This window comes from Rhinatrema bivittatum, chromosome 10, assembly GCF_901001135.1.
Source record: "Rhinatrema bivittatum chromosome 10, aRhiBiv1.1, whole genome shotgun sequence".
Lineage (NCBI taxonomy): Eukaryota > Metazoa > Chordata > Amphibia > Gymnophiona > Rhinatrematidae > Rhinatrema > Rhinatrema bivittatum.
Window position 1 is genome coordinate 86,237,871 of NC_042624.1, and position 18,954 is coordinate 86,256,824.

The 18,954-nt window shown below is 42.3% G+C and overlaps 1 protein-coding gene across 4 annotated transcripts in view; it reads left to right on the forward strand.

The window, feature by feature from the left end:
- The window catches only part of MCOLN2 (mucolipin 2), a 76,621-nt gene that overhangs the window by 28,916 nt on the left and 28,751 nt on the right, over positions 1-18,954 (forward strand). For all 4 annotated transcript variants that reach the window (XM_029618283.1, XM_029618285.1, XM_029618286.1 and 1 more), the window contains exons 7-11: positions 4,490-4,589; positions 6,581-6,693; positions 10,813-10,962; positions 13,665-13,766; positions 13,861-13,983. In XM_029618283.1, coding sequence (XP_029474143.1) covers positions 4,490-4,589; positions 6,581-6,693; positions 10,813-10,962; positions 13,665-13,766; positions 13,861-13,983 — 588 coding nt within the window. The remainder of the gene's footprint in view (positions 1-4,489; positions 4,590-6,580; positions 6,694-10,812; positions 10,963-13,664; positions 13,767-13,860; positions 13,984-18,954) is intronic.

Genomic DNA, 18,954 nt, shown 5'->3' on the forward strand with positions numbered 1-18,954 from the left:
CCTGCCTTCATGCTCATTACCAATACACACCCCCCCCCCCTCGAGTCGTCCGCCTTTTCTTAACTTAACTTCAGGAACTGAAGACTCTAACAGGCCTACAGAGGGCAGAAAAAAAAAACCGGAGAACCGTCACGCAACACCGGCTGATGACGCACGCGGTTCTTGGACATTAGCCTGACTCTAGCGGTAGGAGGGGGTAGCAAAGTAATTTAGCTGGCTGCTGACACTGCCTCTTGTGCTGATCGCCATGACTAAGGACATTTCTCTCTAGGGGGTCCCTCAGTGGGCCTGGGGCAGTTGGCTTCATTTGCTCCCCAGTCTCCTAATAACTGCCCTGCCTCTCCCCTAATGCAGGTTCAGGCCCTCTCCCCATGGGACCACAAAGGAGTGAAGGTCAGAGGGCAGTACAAAACAGGAGGGATGGAAATATTTATTGGAATTTTTTTTTTTTATTGTGCTGCAGTGTTCTAGTTGCTCTGTTGGTCTTGGAGAAAACCAGAATCTTCGTAGGTTATGATAACTTTTATTGAACCAACAATATTGCATCTTTATTTGAATGGCCCAATAAAAGGTATCATATTAGACTAATATTCTTGATTTTTTTTTACTAACATTTTTGCATTATTCAGTATAACTCATAGTACTTGTACAAGAGGGTAAAATATGGTGGAAGCTTGCTCTGCTGCTGCAAAAAGATTAAGAGCCAGATTTGATGATAAAAAAAAACAAACCAAAACAAAACCCAAATACTAAAATTTGCAAGTATTTTGAATATACAGTGAATTTGTGTTTGTACCAAATTTAAGGCTTTGGGGAAAAGTTCCCTAGTTTTCACCACTATACAATTGGAAAAATAGCTTAAAAACAAAAAATTGCAAAAGTGCCACAAATCATTTTAGCTAGTGCAATTTTGAACCAAAGTTAGGCTAAGGCATAATTCTGATACAAGACCACAGAGCTGAACTGTTTAAAAGATACAGAAGTAGTACTGCAAGAAATTTGCCCAGTCCTTACATCTGGCTCTTCATTAACGAGCCACTACTACAAACGAGGATACAGTAATGTTCATGTTCAGTGAATCAGAATTTTATACTTGAAAAACTGCATTTAAGAGGGGGAAAAAAAAACCCCCACGGGTGATGGTGGTTATGCAGCTTCTGGTGTACCCAGCGGAAGCCATAATCTTTCATTTTAAATATTTGATATCTGTTTAGAATGTGCAGTGCTCCAGGGCTGAGTTTGATTCACAGTCTGGTCTTGCATGCTCTGGATCATCTGGGGCTGGGGCTGGGGATGGGATGGAGACTGTATTCACTTCCCCTGGCAAGAGAAGGGGGGAGTCGGTCGTTGTGCAGTGGAGATACCTAGTGGCCAGATTTTAGGGCCTATGATTGCAGGTTTCTCAGTGTCAGAAGCCCCAGTGCATGGCTTCTCCTCGGCCAAGGACTGTCATTGCGATGATTGGACTCAAGTAAGCTGAGAGAAGATGCGAATCGGGGGAGGAAAATGTCCCTGGGTAGTTGCAAATGAAGGCTCATGGCACCAGTACCCCCCGGTCATGGTTCTGACTGAGCCAGAAACTCCAAAAAGCAGGAGGAAACTGCCAGGTCCATAAAAAAAAAAAAAAAAAAGGAGAATTTGCAGCAGTCTGTAATCACAAATTATCATTATGTTGTAATATTTTAAGATCTGTCTTTCAGCCATCAATCGGTCAGCAGTGGCAGTATGCACTGATTTCATATAGGTTATTTAAACGTATCTGTGTTAAATGAAATTTCTAAAACTAGCATTCAGTGCCTTCTCTCATCAAATGACTTTTTCCCCAGGTTCAGAAAGGTCAGAGCTTTTATTTTTGCTAGATTTCTTCTCTTTATGTTATAATTTTTTTTTTCATTCTTTAGTGACTTTCATTGCTCTCGAAGGATAACATCACAAAAGACTGTGATCCTCCTTATAACCAAAAATCCAGGGCATCTGCCCCACTGGTGGGCTTGGCTTCTCTTCTGTATAGGTGGGAGGGGTCTGCTCTCTTTCCTCTTCTGTCCTCTTTGTGGACCTTCTCTGCAGCAGCTGGAAACCCAGGTTGCAATGGTGGTTTTAGTTCGGTGATCACCTGCTCACCGGGAGCTGGATCAGGCCACTGACTGCTTTCACACAAGCCACTGAATAGGCATCAGAGGGTAACTGTTTCCAGTCACCTACCACATGAAGCAGGATTGAACTGGGAGCATAGAGATTAAAGGCTCTGCATTCCACTGAAGCATCCATTTGAGGTTTTCTCTCCTTTCTGCTTCAGCTCTTTGGAACATAAACACTTTTTTATTTCTTGGGAATAGCGAGAACTGTTAAGTAATCGGAAGATGTTTTGACCTCAATGGACTTCTGGTCTTTTAACCTAACCATCCAGCTGTGTAACTTTTTGACTACTTTATATGCTCCTGTGAAAATATGATGATGGGTAGATCATTTGCCAGGAAGAAAAGGGTTAAAGAAACAGGACTGCACAGTGGACTGTAAGTAAGTTTAGGGGTGCAGGGACCTGTCTGCTACAGGATTCGTCCCCTCCCACTTCACGATCCTAAGTTCAGGAAAAGACATTGTGTTCGCCTCAGAATTAGACTTGTATTTATCAGATTTTGCAGGATTTAGCATTTAGAAGATAACAATTCCTGTCTCTAACATCCTGGCTATTAAGCACCAGTTTACCCTAAAAGTTCTGTACCATGGGTAGTTTCAAACATGCCATAAACCTTAGCCTGCCTAATATATTAATTCTTATGGCCAACTTACTTACCCCTGGTCCCAACTTCAAGCGATTTCTTTCTGTTTACCTCTGAAGCAGGCTCTGGCTGGAGGTCTGAAGAACCGTCTGGGAAGGAGGCTTGCTGCCAGGCTCTCTAGGGGCTTGCTTCTGGGTCTGGTACTGTCAGAGCTGCCGGGCTGCTCTCAGCTCCTCATCACTTCAGACTCCCTGCCACCGTCAGACCCTAGGCAGGGCATCTCCTCACTCCAGTCTCCTGGCCACACCTAGTCTTCTCCCTCCTCGATAGCAGGGGCTGCTGGGCTGCTTTGGGTTCACTCCTCTTCTCCTTATTTGCCCCTGTCTTATACTTTCCAGCTGATAAATATGCATAAGCTCGTGCATAATCATGTAGTGGGTGGAGGGTCATTGCCACATTGCTGGTCTTTCCCCTCCCCCCTCCCCTTTTCTTTAGTGGGGTCCTGCCACGTCTGGACAGAGGCAGTATGCCAAGCTGTACGCCAGCGTTGGCGTTTTCTCCATTTCGGAATGCTCCCCCTTCATTCAAGGTCCCTCCCTTGGCCTGTTCCTGACTTCTGCTTATGAGCTTAAGTGGCTGCATTGTCCCTCTGCCTTGGTTTTATTTACACAGGAGCTTACAAACAGGCAGATCTTGATAAGTATCCTTCGGTTCTGGTTTAAAGTTCTCATTTATTTGTTTATTTATTTTTGGTTTTTTATATACCGATCTTCTTGCATTGGATACAAATCAAACCGGTTTACAGTGAAACAATTAAACTTGCCTGAGAGCATTACATAGAACCTAGAACATATAAAAAAAACTTTAAGTAAAGTAACATCTGGGCAAAGTTTATTTTCTTTAGCTGTAACAGTGTTTTGGCTTTCAGTATACTAGGCAGTACACTTCTTGGCTATTATGATTCATATTGGGTGCTTTCAATGGTTAAACATGGGATATCTCCCTACAGCACATTCCCCCTTTAGCTAGCAGTCTCCATCTTTGATTTTAGTCCACACAAAGTACCCGGAGGGCATTTGAAAAAAAGTAAATCATGTAATGAAATGCACAGCAGCTGCAGGTAAACTAAATTCTTGAAGGCTGTGCTTTCTTGTTTCTGCATCTGAAGAAGGGACCAATGTGGTCTTGAAAGCTCATCTACAATGATAATTCTCATGTTGGTTTAATAAAATATCATCTGCAAAAATATTTTGATGCTAATTGAGCCGTGCTAATAAGCTTCGGTTTCTATTGGCGCTTGCTTGTGAGTGTTTTTAGTAAAGCTCTGAAAACTAAGATGTAATTTTTTTTTTCAAGTACCAGCCTGACGGCCTATTGGCAGAACAGCTCACTGCCATAAAGAGGGACCCTAGGTTTCAATTCCCAGCTCAGGACCTCTAATCACCACGTTTCTCAGGTCTGGAGATGCTGCAGTGGCAGCGCTGACGGCCCCTGGGGGAGGAGAGTCCCAGTCATCACACAGCAATGACACCCAGTAACCATTAAGAGCCCATGCTTATAGGGTTCTGGTAGGAGCCTTGACGCCAGGACCGTCCCTGCGATGAATGGGCTTAGATGAGTTGAGAGGAGATACGAAACAGGGAAGGAAAAATCTTCAGGCAGTTGCAAGTGAAGGCTCATGGTGCTGGATCCCCGCCTTGATTACTGTTGAGGAGGAAACTGCCAGATCTCACCCAAAAGAAGTGATATTTTTTTTTGTTTGTTTTCAGATTACTTTTGATAACCGAGCCCATAGTGGTAAAATAAAGCTCTATTTTGACAGTGATGCTGACATTGAAGAATGCAAAGGCTGGCATATATCTGGCTCCAGTAAGTAATATATATATATATATGATATGTGAATGCTTGTGTATACTTGGTTCATTTGTATTATTCAAATAAGGCTACATGTTTGGGCTCTGTGGGGATAATTTTGTAACATTGTCCATAAATTAATTGCAAACATAAGTTACACCAGTTTTGAAAGCGGACTTGTGTGCATAAATCCATTATGACAGTTATCCCCAGTAAAGCTACATGCACATTGTTACACTGTTATTTGGGACATGCAGTTTTGTGGAGAGAATTTGAGCACATACTTTTTCGTTAGACTCTTATCTGCAGGAATATATCTTGCCTTAGGCATGTAAAGTACAGTGCATATGTGTGCAATTTTATGCAAGTATCAGTTGCACAGTTTTCTAAAGCAGGGATGCACAAACCGGTCCTTTGAGGGGTTTTCAGGAAATCCCTAATATGCATGAGACACATTTCCATACATAGAAGGTAATGCATCCAAGTAAATCTCATGCATTTTCATTAGAGATATCCTGAAAACCTGATGGAGTGGGGTGGGTATGGGGGCTGCCAAGGACCGGTTCGAGCATCCCTGTTCTAAAGGGCCAGTTCTGTGGCTACAACACCACATTAGCCACAGAAGCCCCTTTGAAAATTACCTTTCCTATATTTAAGAAAATCTGACATTTATTTGGAATTTTTTGGAATGTAAATTTCAAGTTGAAAAAACTATAGAAAAGGAAATGGTTAATAATATAATAATAATATAATATTATAATAATATAATAGTAATAATATAATATTCAGATATGACAACAGTGAGTTTGGGCCATGTTTTATTTTGGTACAGTGTCTGTTAGTACAACTGTAATTTTTGAAATGTAGAAAGAGCATCAGCAGGGCTGATAGGCAATTTGAAAATCACTGATTGTTGGTTACAGGTAAAGGTACAGCAGCAAAGATATATAAATATATAAAATTGGTTCATCCTACTGAGACTGTTCCTGTTTAGCTTTGACTGAATTTCTGTTGCCAGAAGGGGGTGAGAGCAAGGCTGGTTTTTCCATTAAGTGAACTAAGCAGTTGCCTAGGGTGCCAAAATTTGGAGAGGGGTGGGGGCAAAAACCCCAGAAACCTTTCAGGTGCCTTGTACCCACACTTAAGGCGCAGCACCATAACAGAAGGGGGAATGGATGCATAGAAGAAGTGAGGAGTGGGTATTTAGGAAGCTGGGTAGGTGGGGGAGTTGTGGAGAGGGAGTGAGTACTGGGCAGGCGAGGGTGGGATGGAGAAGAGAGGATTCTGGGCAGGTGAGGATGGGGTGGAGAGAGAGAGGATGCTCGGGACTGTGAAAAAAAAGGGGCAAAGACTGGGGGTGATGGTGGTTTGCTGAACAGGAAGTGTAGGGGAGAAAGAGAATGCTACTGGTGGAGGAAGAAGAGAGGAGGGATGCCGGACAGAGGGATAAAAAGAGGATGCTGGGAACTGAACTGGGGGGCAAAAGGAAGGAGATGCAGGAGAGTGAGAGGTGTTTAGTGGGGTGAGAGAGGGGAAATGCTATGCCAGAGCTGCTGCTGAAAGGCAGGTGTTTAAGGGGGAGAGGGTGCAAGATTAAAGGTTCACCTAGGGTGCCTAATACCCTTGCACTGGCTCTGGGTATTAGGCACCCTAGGTATTAGGCACCCAACTCTAACTCAGTGTCACCACTGAGTAACCAACATTGGTTTTATCAACTTAATTAAAGGACATTTATGACAAAATAAAGGAAACATTCATTGTGAAGAAAGAGTACAACTTCTGTCTAGCTGGACTATAAGTTGTAATAGCAAGAATAGTAGAGAATTATGCTAACAGATGGAAGCAAGAATTCGTCCCAGATGTGCCTATTTCTATATATCATGGAGGTGGAGTAAATCTAACCACATAATTTTTTGCTGAGCAGTGGGCTCGTGATTAAAAGCTCAAGACTGAAAACAAGCAAAAGTGTGAAAGACAAATTACAATAGTATTTCTTTTTCTTTTAGCTCAGAAAAACACTCATTACCTTCTAGTGTTTGACGGATTTGTCCTCTTGGCCTGCTTGACTTCCCTTATTCTCTGCACACGCTCCATTATTCTTGCACTGAAGTTGCAGAAAGTAAGTGCTTCTCTCATTCCTTCTCTGACTATCCATTCTGCTTCCATAATTCCCACTTGGGAATGGTTTCTCCAATTTTTAGCAACTTGTATTTGCAGGTAAAGAATTTCGTTCAGTTGTAAACTTGTCCCATAATTCAGAAGTATATCTACTTAAGATCCAGCACATTATTTCTATGCTGGGTTCCTTTCTAAACTGCTACCTTTATTACTCGGGGCCACACTAGCCTGGTCATTTAAAAATATTCTCTAGGTGTTGAAGTTACAGGAGGCTATATGGAGCTGAAATATAGTGATATACACACAGGAAGACAACATTTTAATGTAAAGGTTGTTTTCTTTGGTATTCGGGGCTTAGCAAACCCCAAGGGAAGAGAGATTTTCCGTGGACACTGAAAGGAATGCTCTCTTTCTCTCTCTCTTTCTCGCTCCGATTTTGAAATCTTTCTTAACATGTGCGATATTACTGTGCAGTTGCTGCTGTGTGAGCCTCCTCATTCTCTTTTCACCAAAGTAATAGCATATAGTTGCTCTCTTTAGCTGCTGCTGGGGTTTTTCAAGGTTTTTTGTCATGCAGTTCATTCTTTCTTTTTAATTTTTAGTTCTTTTATTCTTCTTGTCGAGCCTCCTCTGAAAGAAAACAAAACATATATAATTTTTCTTTGGTTTCCTTTAACATGTCAGAAGAGGGATCCAGGTCAATTAAAAGGCAAATTTAAATTGTTATTGTAGATGCAAGATGTCAAGCCTTGATCTGTATGAGGCACATCTTTGTTGCCTTGGACTCACTCATCACATGGCTAATTGTACTGTGTGTGGTGGAATGTCTCTTCAAGCATTCCTGCACAGAGAGCTTAAATACAAATATCAATTGTCATCTCCTTCAGACAAAGAAAGGAAAGCCTTCTTGGATAGATTAGTACTTAAAAACAAGAAGTCTGAGCTTTCTGGAAGCCAGGACCATGACTCCAGTTTCCACATGGAATATAAGGCATCTAGAACAGTGATTCTTAACCTTTTTTCGGTCTGGACACACCTCACAGATGGTTCTCACATGCGTGACACACTGAACACGTGATCATCACCAGGCTAAATGTAAACAAACACTCTGCATTCCACAGGAACCCCCTCAAACCCCAACAATGGGTGCAGAGCAGAACTAGGACATTCCCTGTTCAATTTACCATACAAAAAAAGATATTTCTGGAGACATCTCAATAACAGCAACATAAACACTCTCTCCTACCAGGTGCAATAGCCCTCCTTATGAAAAACAGTAATTTACCACCAATGCATGTTCTATTGAGAAAACACAACAAATAATGTTGATACAAATGCCTACGTGCTAGTAAAATACTTCACCTCGGTCACACACATAGAAGCAACCTTCACCAAGTACAGAAAGACCACAAATTACAAATATGGAAACAGAAACTGGAATGGAAACCCAGAAAGGCCACTCTGCATTCTGTGCAAAACAAAAAATAGCACCTATCAGACTTCCAGGATCTGAAATAATGTACACAAACTAATGCTCACAAAGTTACACCTGCATTATGGAACTCAAACAGTTAACAACCCTTCCTATGAAAAGGCAGCACTGCAAAAATTACATCAGGCCCTAAACACCAATACACCTCCTATTAAGAAAACAGAACAAGCCAGGCTGCTATAGATCCCTACACAGAAACTAAAAGCTCGCAGAACACCCTTAGCTGGGTCACACACGCAGAACACAGACAGACCCTCACCAAATACAGAATAAAGTGACCATAAAGCTAATGTTTTTGTTTTTGCTTTGTTTTAATGCATACAGAGTTTGGCTTCTTGCTGATTCCAGTTCAGTTTTTGTTTCCACATTTCTATTTATACATTCCCCGAGAAATATAAAATAATTCTAAAACTAGAATATAATGTTTCAAAACAACTAATAAATGGAACATCCAATTATTAAAAATTCTCCAAACACCAATAAACTATTTCTAACAGCAGACACATCACATAATACCTAATAATTAAAATGGCAGTCAATCAAGAAAGATAAACTTAAAAAGCCACCTTTACTTACCCCTCTCCAGTAACTCTTGTACTCCTTTCCCTTGTAGGCCAACAGCAATACCAGAAGCAGCAAGGGCCGCTGAAGCTCTGTCCTCACGTTCTTCTTCCTTAGGGCCCATGACTAATCTATCTCTCATATACACACACACACACCAGTCACCTGCCTGATTAATCTCTCTTTCTCTGACACACCCCAGCCACCTGCCTGACCAATCTTTCTCTCTCACACACACACCAGTCACCTGCCTGACCACTCTCTCTCTATATATAAATTGCCCTTTATTTGAAATTTGCCCGACTCTGGCAGAGTTTCGCTCTTTAGTCGAGAGCTGCCTCAGGGGCAATAAATGTCAGCAGGGCTTATCACATGCCCGTAGGTTGATGTTGTGGTGTTACTGTATCCACTTTTTGAATTTTTCAGTTTTATTCTGGTATTGCACACATCGGTATGCTGCAGCATGTGATTATGCAGTGCGGCATGGGGTAAAACCGCCACCTAATGTAATTAATCCTATAGCCTGTGTCTCAGCCGATTCTCAAGTTTCTATCCTGGAAAGTATTATTCCTAATAGCAGTAACCTCCGCATGTGGATGGCAAACTCCAGTCCCTGAGCGCCACAGTGATATGCATGAGGGAGATTTGTTTCCATCATTGTTCTAATCCAAGGAGCTCTCAATCAAACGTTCAAAAATAAGTAATTCTTACAACGCGCCCCAAGTTTTCAACAGAAAATGGTATCTCCGTTTCATTTAAATCATGCCATTGTATTGCTATCACTTTTCCTGAAACCTCATTCAGGTAAGGCTGTCAGCCTCCCTGGCAAAGTTAAAGCCCCATCAGTAGGAGTGACATCAACCTCATGGTGCGTCTCCGATCTGCTTCAATTCAATATATCTGCATAGCAGCCACTTAGTGTGCTTCATGCACGACTATCTCGAAGAGGATTCTTGCAGAGGTGGTAGTTTGGGCCTGGCATTCTTAAGAAACCTACTTGACCAAGAGCTTCAACTCTCCCCCTCCTTCCTTGTTTTTACAGGTTGCAATTCTTCTCTGTCCAGCAAAAATTCCAATGTGTTTCGACTTTCAGTTTGGGAGCCCCCATGTATGGCTGATTTAGTCTTGCTCGTCCACAGAGAAAAAGGGACCTTTAGATGTTCTCTATGGACAGGAGGAGAAACCAGCCACATAAAAGCTTAGCTAGAGAAGGGATTGAGGAGGCTTGTGCGGCAGCTGTGCAGCAACACCCATGCATGCCCAGAAAGACTTTTAAAAGGGTATCTTCTATGTCTGTGCCTTCTTGGACATCACAGCACTCGTCTGGCTGTTTGTCCACAGAGAACACCTGTTACATGTTTAAGCAACTTTGCTTTCTTATTTGGCAGTGTGCCATCCTCCACCCGCAAGCACAGCCTTTTGGGGAATTGCGCACCTCTGTCTATGATTCCTTAATAGGCTTGGCAGGAGATTAGAGGTCAGCTGGGCATGTGCGGCCTGGAACGAAACCATGAAAATATGAAGAAAATAACTTTTTTCTTTTTCATTTAAACGCTTTCTTCTCCTTTATATGTTATTTGGATGTCATTTCAACCTTGTGGAATCTTCTGCTGTTAGCTAGATTGATGTACCACTTTAAAGCTTGTGCCTCTAAAAGGTCGGGTAGTAAACTATGCTTCTTGAAATTGAAAAGCTTACTTATTTGTTTTGTTAGAAAGGAAAGAACAGACTTTCAGCATTAGTGTGATGTTTTCCTGGGTACTTACTGCATGGAGAGGAAAAGAGCCTTGGTGTGGGTGTGTTAGCAGGCGCTGTGTGAAATCATGGCGCCTTATCTCTAATTGGCAATTATTTCCACTGCAATACCTCTTAGCTGTAATTCACTGAATTCTCCAAAAAGCTCTCTCCTTTCAGCGGACTAAACTTCATATTTCAACAGTAGTCCGTTTTGAACATAAGTAACTCAGTGTAGTAATCTAATTACATTACATTCCTTCTGCATAGTGCTGTGCTTTGAAGTGGAATTAAAACCACTTTAATAGTCGAGCAATTCTTACTTTAATACAGAGATTTGCAAATTTCATCCTGGAGAAGTACAATCGCCACGTGTGCCATGCAGACCGCCTGGAGTTCATAAATGGATGGTATGTCCTGGTGATCATCAGTGACCTTATGACTATAATTGGATCCATACTTAAAATGGAAATAAAAGCTAAGGTAAGATCTGATGCTGCAGTATCCATTTCAAACACTCTGGGTGGCTTTCTCCCTTTTATATTAGCAAGAAAATTATTTTGGATTTTTCACCTGCCTTTCTGTGCAGCTTACAGCTTTATTAGTATTCAGGTACAGTAAATCCCTTCTAAGAGCTTACAGTCTATAAATGAGTACCTGAAGCAATGTGACGTGACATGTCCAAGATGCCAAGGAATGTCCACGGGAGGAAGTGGCATTTGAAACCTGGGTTCCAGGGGTCTCAGCCTATTGCTCTAACCACTAGGCCACTCTTCCTCTTGAAACTAAAAATTATAGACAATTTGGGTATTATCATCTAACACTATCCTATTCCATAATATGCCTTCAGCTATTTTTCTGTGCTGTATGACTGTACCTTAAGAGTACTATGGGATTAGAATATTGTTAGGATTTTAGTTTGCATATTTGGAGCTGATATAATAAGCTGTGTGTTTAAACTGGGTGCTGAAATGCAGTGCACAGTTTCTTAACACACTCATACTTTTTTTTTTTTTCTTTTTTTAAACTCTCATGCAGTAAAGCTAATTGTATGCTAATGCATCCGCTTTAGTGGAGTCCTGATTCTTTGATCCACAAACTATCAGATGTTCACAAGTGGCTAGCTTCTGTAGTTTAATTCTCCAATAGGTAACTGTCGGTGTCTCTTCATTCATCCAATAAGCCAATATTGATTGCTTCATTAATAATAAAAAAAAAAAAAAAGCTTTTGTAGAAATGACCCAGCACACATTATTATATTGGGCCCATTTTAAGAGGCAAAAGATTCCTGTGGCTTGTCCCCTGACACTTTATTCTGTGGTAACTTACAACTGTGAAAAATGTCTGGCGGGAAAAGAAAGAGGAAGCTAAATGAAAGGAAGGGGACGGTTTTGCAAACTGCAAGTAAACAAGACTTTTTAAAATTTATTTTAAATGGGGATTTTTTTTGGTTTGGTTTATTGTTTATTGCTATTTATTTTAGAGGGTGTCTACCAAAATTAGCATTGAAGTCAATACAGTGTTTGCAGAACGCTGCTGCTCGATTTAATCTCTGGAGTTAGCAGGTGGAAATATATCACCCCAACACTATTTGATTTTTTTTTTTTTTTTTAATTGGTTATCAGTTGAGTGACGAATCAAGTACAAGACTGCTTTGCTAGTCCGTTTATAACACTACGGGCATCTCAATGAGGTATGCTAGATGTCCCTTTGGTGCGACAGGCCCATCTAGCTGAGGCTAGAGAGAGATCATACTCGGATCATCAGTATTAGATGATAGTTAATGTGACGTTCAAGGCATACTTCACTTTCAATGCATATCCAGCATAGCTCTCTGCTACAACGGCAGGGGAGAAGAAAAACTAATACTTCACGCATATCCAGCATTGCTCTCTGCTTCGACGGCAGGGGAGAAGTAAAACTAATACTTCACGCATATCTCTGCTTCAACGGCAGAGAGCTATGCTGCCGCTTAACCAACTAATCAAACTTAATATTTCACTTGGAAGCAGCTCCATCACTGCTCTCTACATTAATGGTGGGGGTGAAAGGGAAATAGAACCTAAGGTTAATAAGAGCCAAGAGAAACAGATAAGTATGAGAAAAAAAGAAGTGTGAAGCTTGCTGGGCAGACTGGATGGACCGATTGGTCTTCTTCTGCCGTCATTTTCTATGTTTCTATGGATGCTGCCCCAGTATTTTGGAATTCCCTGTCACGTGAAGTGTGGCTGACAATGTGCACTAAGTCATTCAAGGCGTTATTAAAGCCTTGTTTGTTCGTATAGGTTATTTTATGAGGAGTTTTTTTTTAAGAGATCCACTAAATATTTTTTCCTTCAGCGCTCTTTTTATGAGTTTCTGTACAGAACTGTAATATTTTCTTATGTTTGATTAATTTTATTATGTATGTGACAACATGAACCGCTTAGGGCCCTGGTGTATATAACTGCATATAAATGCAACAAATGAAGTGAAATTTATTGTATTTTTTTTTTTGTACATGCACTGCACTAATGTGTTTGTGTGTTGGATTTTTTTTTTAACTATTTTGCAGTCGGTCAAGGAATAAAGTAAAAATAAAGCCTTCCAAGAGTGATTTGGGGTGGGAGATTGCTTGCTTCAGAAGACAGACATATGACTGGAAGTGGAAGAGAAGAGCGGTAGAAAAATGGAGGAGACAGAGTGTGGTCCATTACTGGAAGTGGAGAGAACAGGCTTAGAGAGCGAGTCAGGATTCGGATGGGACAGCGAGCATCAAGCATTGGGAGAGCGACTGAGAGGTGCAGTGGAAGGCCAGCGAAATTGGATAAGAATTGAGCTGAGACGAGGGAGGGTGGTTCTGCGGCTGTGTTTTACCAGCGTGGGTTTTGTCCTCCTCCTCTAGCCGGGGGAAGATGGGTTATGAGGAGATCATGAACCCTGAACAGTGATAGAGAGGTGTAGGGCATGAAACAAAAAAAAAAAGGTGTTCAACAAATATTTCTTACCTGGGTGCAACAGCGATGAAGTAGGAACTTCATTTTGGCTTTCAGGATTTGTTTCCTTTTGCACCCAAAGTTTTTCTTGAAAAAGCAAACCTAGAGGATAGCTGATATTCTTACAGTGAATATAACTATTTGTACTGTTGTTTCTTTGCATTGTGTAGGAGAAGGATTTATAAAATTGCCTTGCTTTCTTCCTTTTAGAATCTGACAAGTTATGATGTTTGCAGCCTGCTACTTGGAACATCCACATTACTTGTTTGGGTCGGAGTTATCAGATACTTGGGTTATTTCCAGAAATATAATGTAAGCACACGCTAAAATATTTACCCGAAAGTATGCTGAACGGAGAGACACTTTTTTTTTTTTTTTTGTTAAATCTTTAACATTTATTATGCAGGTCCTGATTCTGACAATGCAAGCATCCCTGCCCAAAGTGTTACGGTTCTGCTGCTGTGCTGGGATGATCTACCTTGGCTACACGTTCTGCGGATGGATTGTACTGGGACCTTATCATGAAAAAGTATGTAACCTTTTACCAACACTGACAAAAGTCCCTTTAAAGTCACACAAAGGGTGAGGTCTTGTTACACCTCCACCATATGGAAATGGTGACATGGTAACCATGTGCCACAGCACACAAATTAAAGATTAAAATGGAAGTGGCATGTGGGAGGCTAGGCTTAGATTAATTATTTATTTTCTGTTGCTCTGGTGAAGTTGGAGGTAGGAGTCGGTGTGGAGGGAGTGTCGGCCATTTTACAATTGGGACACCTATGAGTCAAATTCAGATTTATCCATGTACAGGGATCTTGCAGGAACTGCTCTCTGTGAGGCTTCTGGCCATGCACTGTCACTGGGCTTGATGACAGGATTACACGTGTGGGAAAACTTCCCTTCCTAGTTGTGAATGAAGGCTCGTGGTTTTGTAGCCCAGCTGAGGTTGGCTCTGGTTCGGCAGGAAGCCTGAACGAGCAGGCAGGAAGCGCTGGGTAAAAATAATAATAAATAGAACCAAGTTACACAGCTACAGAAGTGTGAGGAAATAATTTGCCTAACAAACTCATTTATGTGCGCCTTTTGACTACAGATTTCATTTGTGCACACAGACACAGTAGGTCTTACCCTGCAGAGCTGGCTAAAGTGGCTTCCACAGTGGCTATCCAGATTTGATTTAGTCTGTTGTGTGATGGAACTGCTGAGGCCTGAGGCGCAGAGGTAACAGTGAGCTCAAGCCCTGGAAAAGAGATCAAACTGCCACTACCAGGGCAATCCCTGCTGGGTGTGGAGCTGGATAATCTCAGTCAGGGTAGACTTCCTTTTACCCTTCAGGCCAATGAAGGTTCCTGAGAATTGTCCAAGAGTGCCATACAGCTAAAGAGGAGGAAGTGTGGCCTAGAGGTTAGAGCAGCAGGCTGAGAACCAGGGAAGTCTGGGTTCAAATCCTGCTTCTCCCAGGATAAATGACTCTTATGTATAGAGTCACTCTGACACTATATATACTCATTCTATCTACTCCCTTTGTTACACTATTATTATTATTTATCCTATCTATTTTGGCACGGTTTCAGTATTGCTGCTAATTATTCTCTAACATTTACTGTACCTGACAAATGAAAGGAATTCCTTCCCCACACCTTTCAATTTATTTGTAAACCGATGTGATAAGTAAATCGAACACTGGTATATAAAAACAAACAAACAAATAAATATATATATATATACCACTGTAGAGGGGCACTTTGAATCGGGGTGGGGTTTGGGGGGGGGGTGGTGTACAGAAACATTCTGAGGTCATATTGGATGACAAGTATAACTAGAGGAGTGCATTTGTATTGTACAGTAGTACATATATATATGGAGTGTCAGACTGACTCTATAGTTCTCCAAGTATTTTATTGTAAAGCCTGTTGCTGCATTATTGTTCCTTGTAAACCGAGGTGATGTTCTGAATGTGCCGCGGTATATAAAATCTCTAAATAAATAAATATACAGAGGTGCTCTCTCTCTCTCGTTAAAAATATTTTTGCAGCTGAGGCAATAGAAAGGTGATTGTGGCAGTGGGATTTGAATCCTGGCTTCCCTGGTTCATGGCCCACTGCTCTAACCTTGCTTGTTGATCTTAATGTCCACGGTGGAATATGCATATGTAAGGTCAAAGCCAATCATGGTACTTCAGTATTGTTAATTATTTTCTGGATCAATGTTAGAACCTTTATAGTGAATTTGGAACTGAATGCCTAACTTCTCTCCTGTTTCACCTCAAGCCATAGAGAGAACCTGTTTTTCTGATGAAATAACTGTTAGCATTTTGCTCCATCAGCTTTACTGCTTTATTGGCTGATATGCAATTTTTACGTCCCCCCTGTTTTTACTTGTAAGCTTTTTATTTCAAAATAAATTCTTAAGCGCGTTTCTTTAGGAAATAGCACAGGTTTCAATGTGAAATCCAGGAACACCCATGCCCTGCCCAGACCAAACCATGGGAAAAATATTTTTGTGCACGCAGCAGGAGATACACGTGTATGCGGGCACCTTTTAAAATCTGCTCGGGACACGCTGGCCTAACATATTTGCAGATCTCCTAGTTTTGGCGCACACTGGGTTTTTTTAAAATTCACCTTTTAGGTTTGTAAGCTCGTTAGGACAGGGATTTACACCGGAATACTTATTATCAAAGTACAGTGTAGGTCCAGTAGCACTATAAAAATGAAAAGTATTATAAAATTGATAAATGCAGTGTACTGGTAAGTAGTTAAGCTTCTTTCACCCATGTGGTATCTCGGAGCACTTCATAAGCTTTTAGCACCTTCAAAATCTATCCCTTACCACTGTCTCTGCTTAAGTCATGTATCTGCCAGCATACGTCCCTTCCTCTATGCCGAGATTCATGTGAAAAAAAAGCAGTCAACTAATGTATGCCAGAAACAAAATAATGAGCACGCTGGGGGTGGTTCAGGGTAGCTTGAGGGACTGATGCTGGCAGGGCGGTAGTGCCTTCCACATTTAAATGACCAGTTCAAATCCAGTTTGGGTCACTAGGGACCAAAAGCCACTAATATCCCAAAGTTGTTCAGTGACCCATGTGAAATGAGTTGGTGCTCCATGTGCAGCTCACGGCGGACAAGTCTCCACGTATCAAAAATATATCGCAACCTGGAACCAATTAGCAGAGGCCAAAAGCAGCACAGCTACCGAGATTTCTCTGCCTCCAGTCCTCTCCTTGCCTCCTGTTTCTTCCTTTGCTCCCAACCAACCTCTAATCCTTTTCCTCCACCCCTCATACCAACCTTCACTCCCTTCCCACCAAACTCTTTCCTCTCCCGCCCCCATTCCACTCTGCATAACTATGACCCCCTTTCCCTGCCCTCCTCCCCAACCACGTCCCCTTCCAAACGTTTTCCCGATAATCTCTTCCTTCCTCACCCTCAACCTGCGGCCTTCCCCGTTCCTTCCCTCCTCCTCTCTGCAGTTTGCTGTCTCCTCCCACTGAAGTATTGCAGTGCCAGCAGATGGCACACGATATGCAAGATCGGCATGGCCGGGAGGCGCCAGCCCCACCAGGTTCAGCAAATGCTCACGGTGCCGGCTGGTCCTGACAAACTTCAGTATCCGGCGGGATGGGCCCTGTTGGCTACCCCAGATTTTACAGCCTCCCACCTGGCCCGGCCCGGCAGCCTTCTGCTCATTCATTCATATGAGCATATCAGGGCTTGATTCTCTGCGGATGAATTCTGAAGAAAATTTAGTAGGAGAACTAGAAACTTAGGGGAGAGTCTCTCCTATCAACATTTCATCCAAACCTGTCCATGGAGAGTGGCCCCAGTACTTAAGGTAAGAGCGGACAGACAGGCAGACACGACAAAGCTGGGGCCCCCCCCCCTGCCGCGTAATTTTACTTCTGCTATGGATGGCGTGTAAGTCGTAAAACAACCAAAAAAAAAAAATTTACACAGATGGGGGGGAGGGGGGGTGGCCCAAAGAGGGCTATTAAATTCGGAGGGTTTGGAAGTCCTGTCCCTTGCCTGGGTGAACTGGAAACAAAGTGGGGAAAACGGGGAATTACGTCTGCGCGCATCTATTAAAATCCCCCCCCCCCCCCCGCTTAAGCGGTAGAAGCGGCATTTGCGCACACACAAGGCACCCGCCCACTTAAAATTGTGCGCACGTGTGCAACCGTGCGCCTGTTTAAGAGTCACCGTCCCTTTGGGTTACCTGAGGGGGTGCGACTTGCCCAGGGTCACAAGGGAAGAAACAAAAACTGTGTATGTAAGATGCATTATTCAAACAAGAGAACACAAAAACACCATACACTTAAGCTGAAAAACAGTACAATTGAATCATGTGGACACCTCGTAAACTATACGTGGGCTTATCTCTGAACGCCTCACGCTAAAGGGCGTGCAGCGTTTTTAAAAACTGCTGTGCACGTCAAATCAACTTGACCTTGACTGTGCACCCAATGTTTTAATCACTGGTGACCGCACTATTTTTGTTGATTTTTAATTTTAAACAAAATTGTTTGCAGGAGAAACCGGACACTTTATCTGAGCATTGCTTGCACAATATCTGAAAACACCGACCCGACACGATGCGTGTTCCGTGGGCTTCATCAGGGGTGGAAAACCTATGCGGTGTCTGTAATACAAAAACAAAGCGTTTATACTTATCAGTTTAGTAGACGTAAGAAACAGTCCAAGACGCTGTACTGGATGGCACACATTCTGGCTCTGTCTCTCTGCATGCACTGCTACTCGGTTTCAGCTTTGAACTAGCAGCGACCCTGTCATTACTCTTAACTGCCTTTTTAAACAGAACCGGAAGTCCAGGATTGGCCAAGGGGAGCATACGCGGGAGAAGCGGGACTCTGACCCTGGCCTGCCGCTGTAACCACTAAAGTGCCTCTTCCTCCTGCTGCTGTGCCTTGGAACATATCCTGCTGATTTCAGTAGACTTTCAACAGAGTATTGTAGAAAGCATTTGTGCCAAAAATGTCCCTGTGCTTTGGGAACCCCCATTTAGTAATGGGCTCGTGGGAAGTGAAATTCTAACTTACAAGGAACGGTGTCTCCACTGCTGTGTACTGTATTTCTGCCTTATTAAACACAGCCAGGATGCAATAGTGATTTTGTTCTAGAGGAGCATCTTATTCATCTTCTGCAGTCCTTTTACAAACCTATTAAAAAAAAAAAAAAAAAAAAAAAAGCCCAGCTGTTGGCTGACGATTCAGCAGCACCTTCTATCTCTCACTAGGGGGCTCTGCTGTATAGTACAGACCAGTCTGAATGTTTTGGATGTGCTTTAATATTTCTTCTGAGGCATTCTTACTTTTTTGGTGCCTATACGGGACAGAATGCAGATTAAGGCCTGAATGCCTCCCTCAGTGTGTGATCATAAACAGACCCCAGCTATAGAAGTCTAGTGGCTGGGACATTGAGCTACAAGTCAGGAGAAATTCTGGGGCATACACATGAAGGACTTACCAGTGACTTCT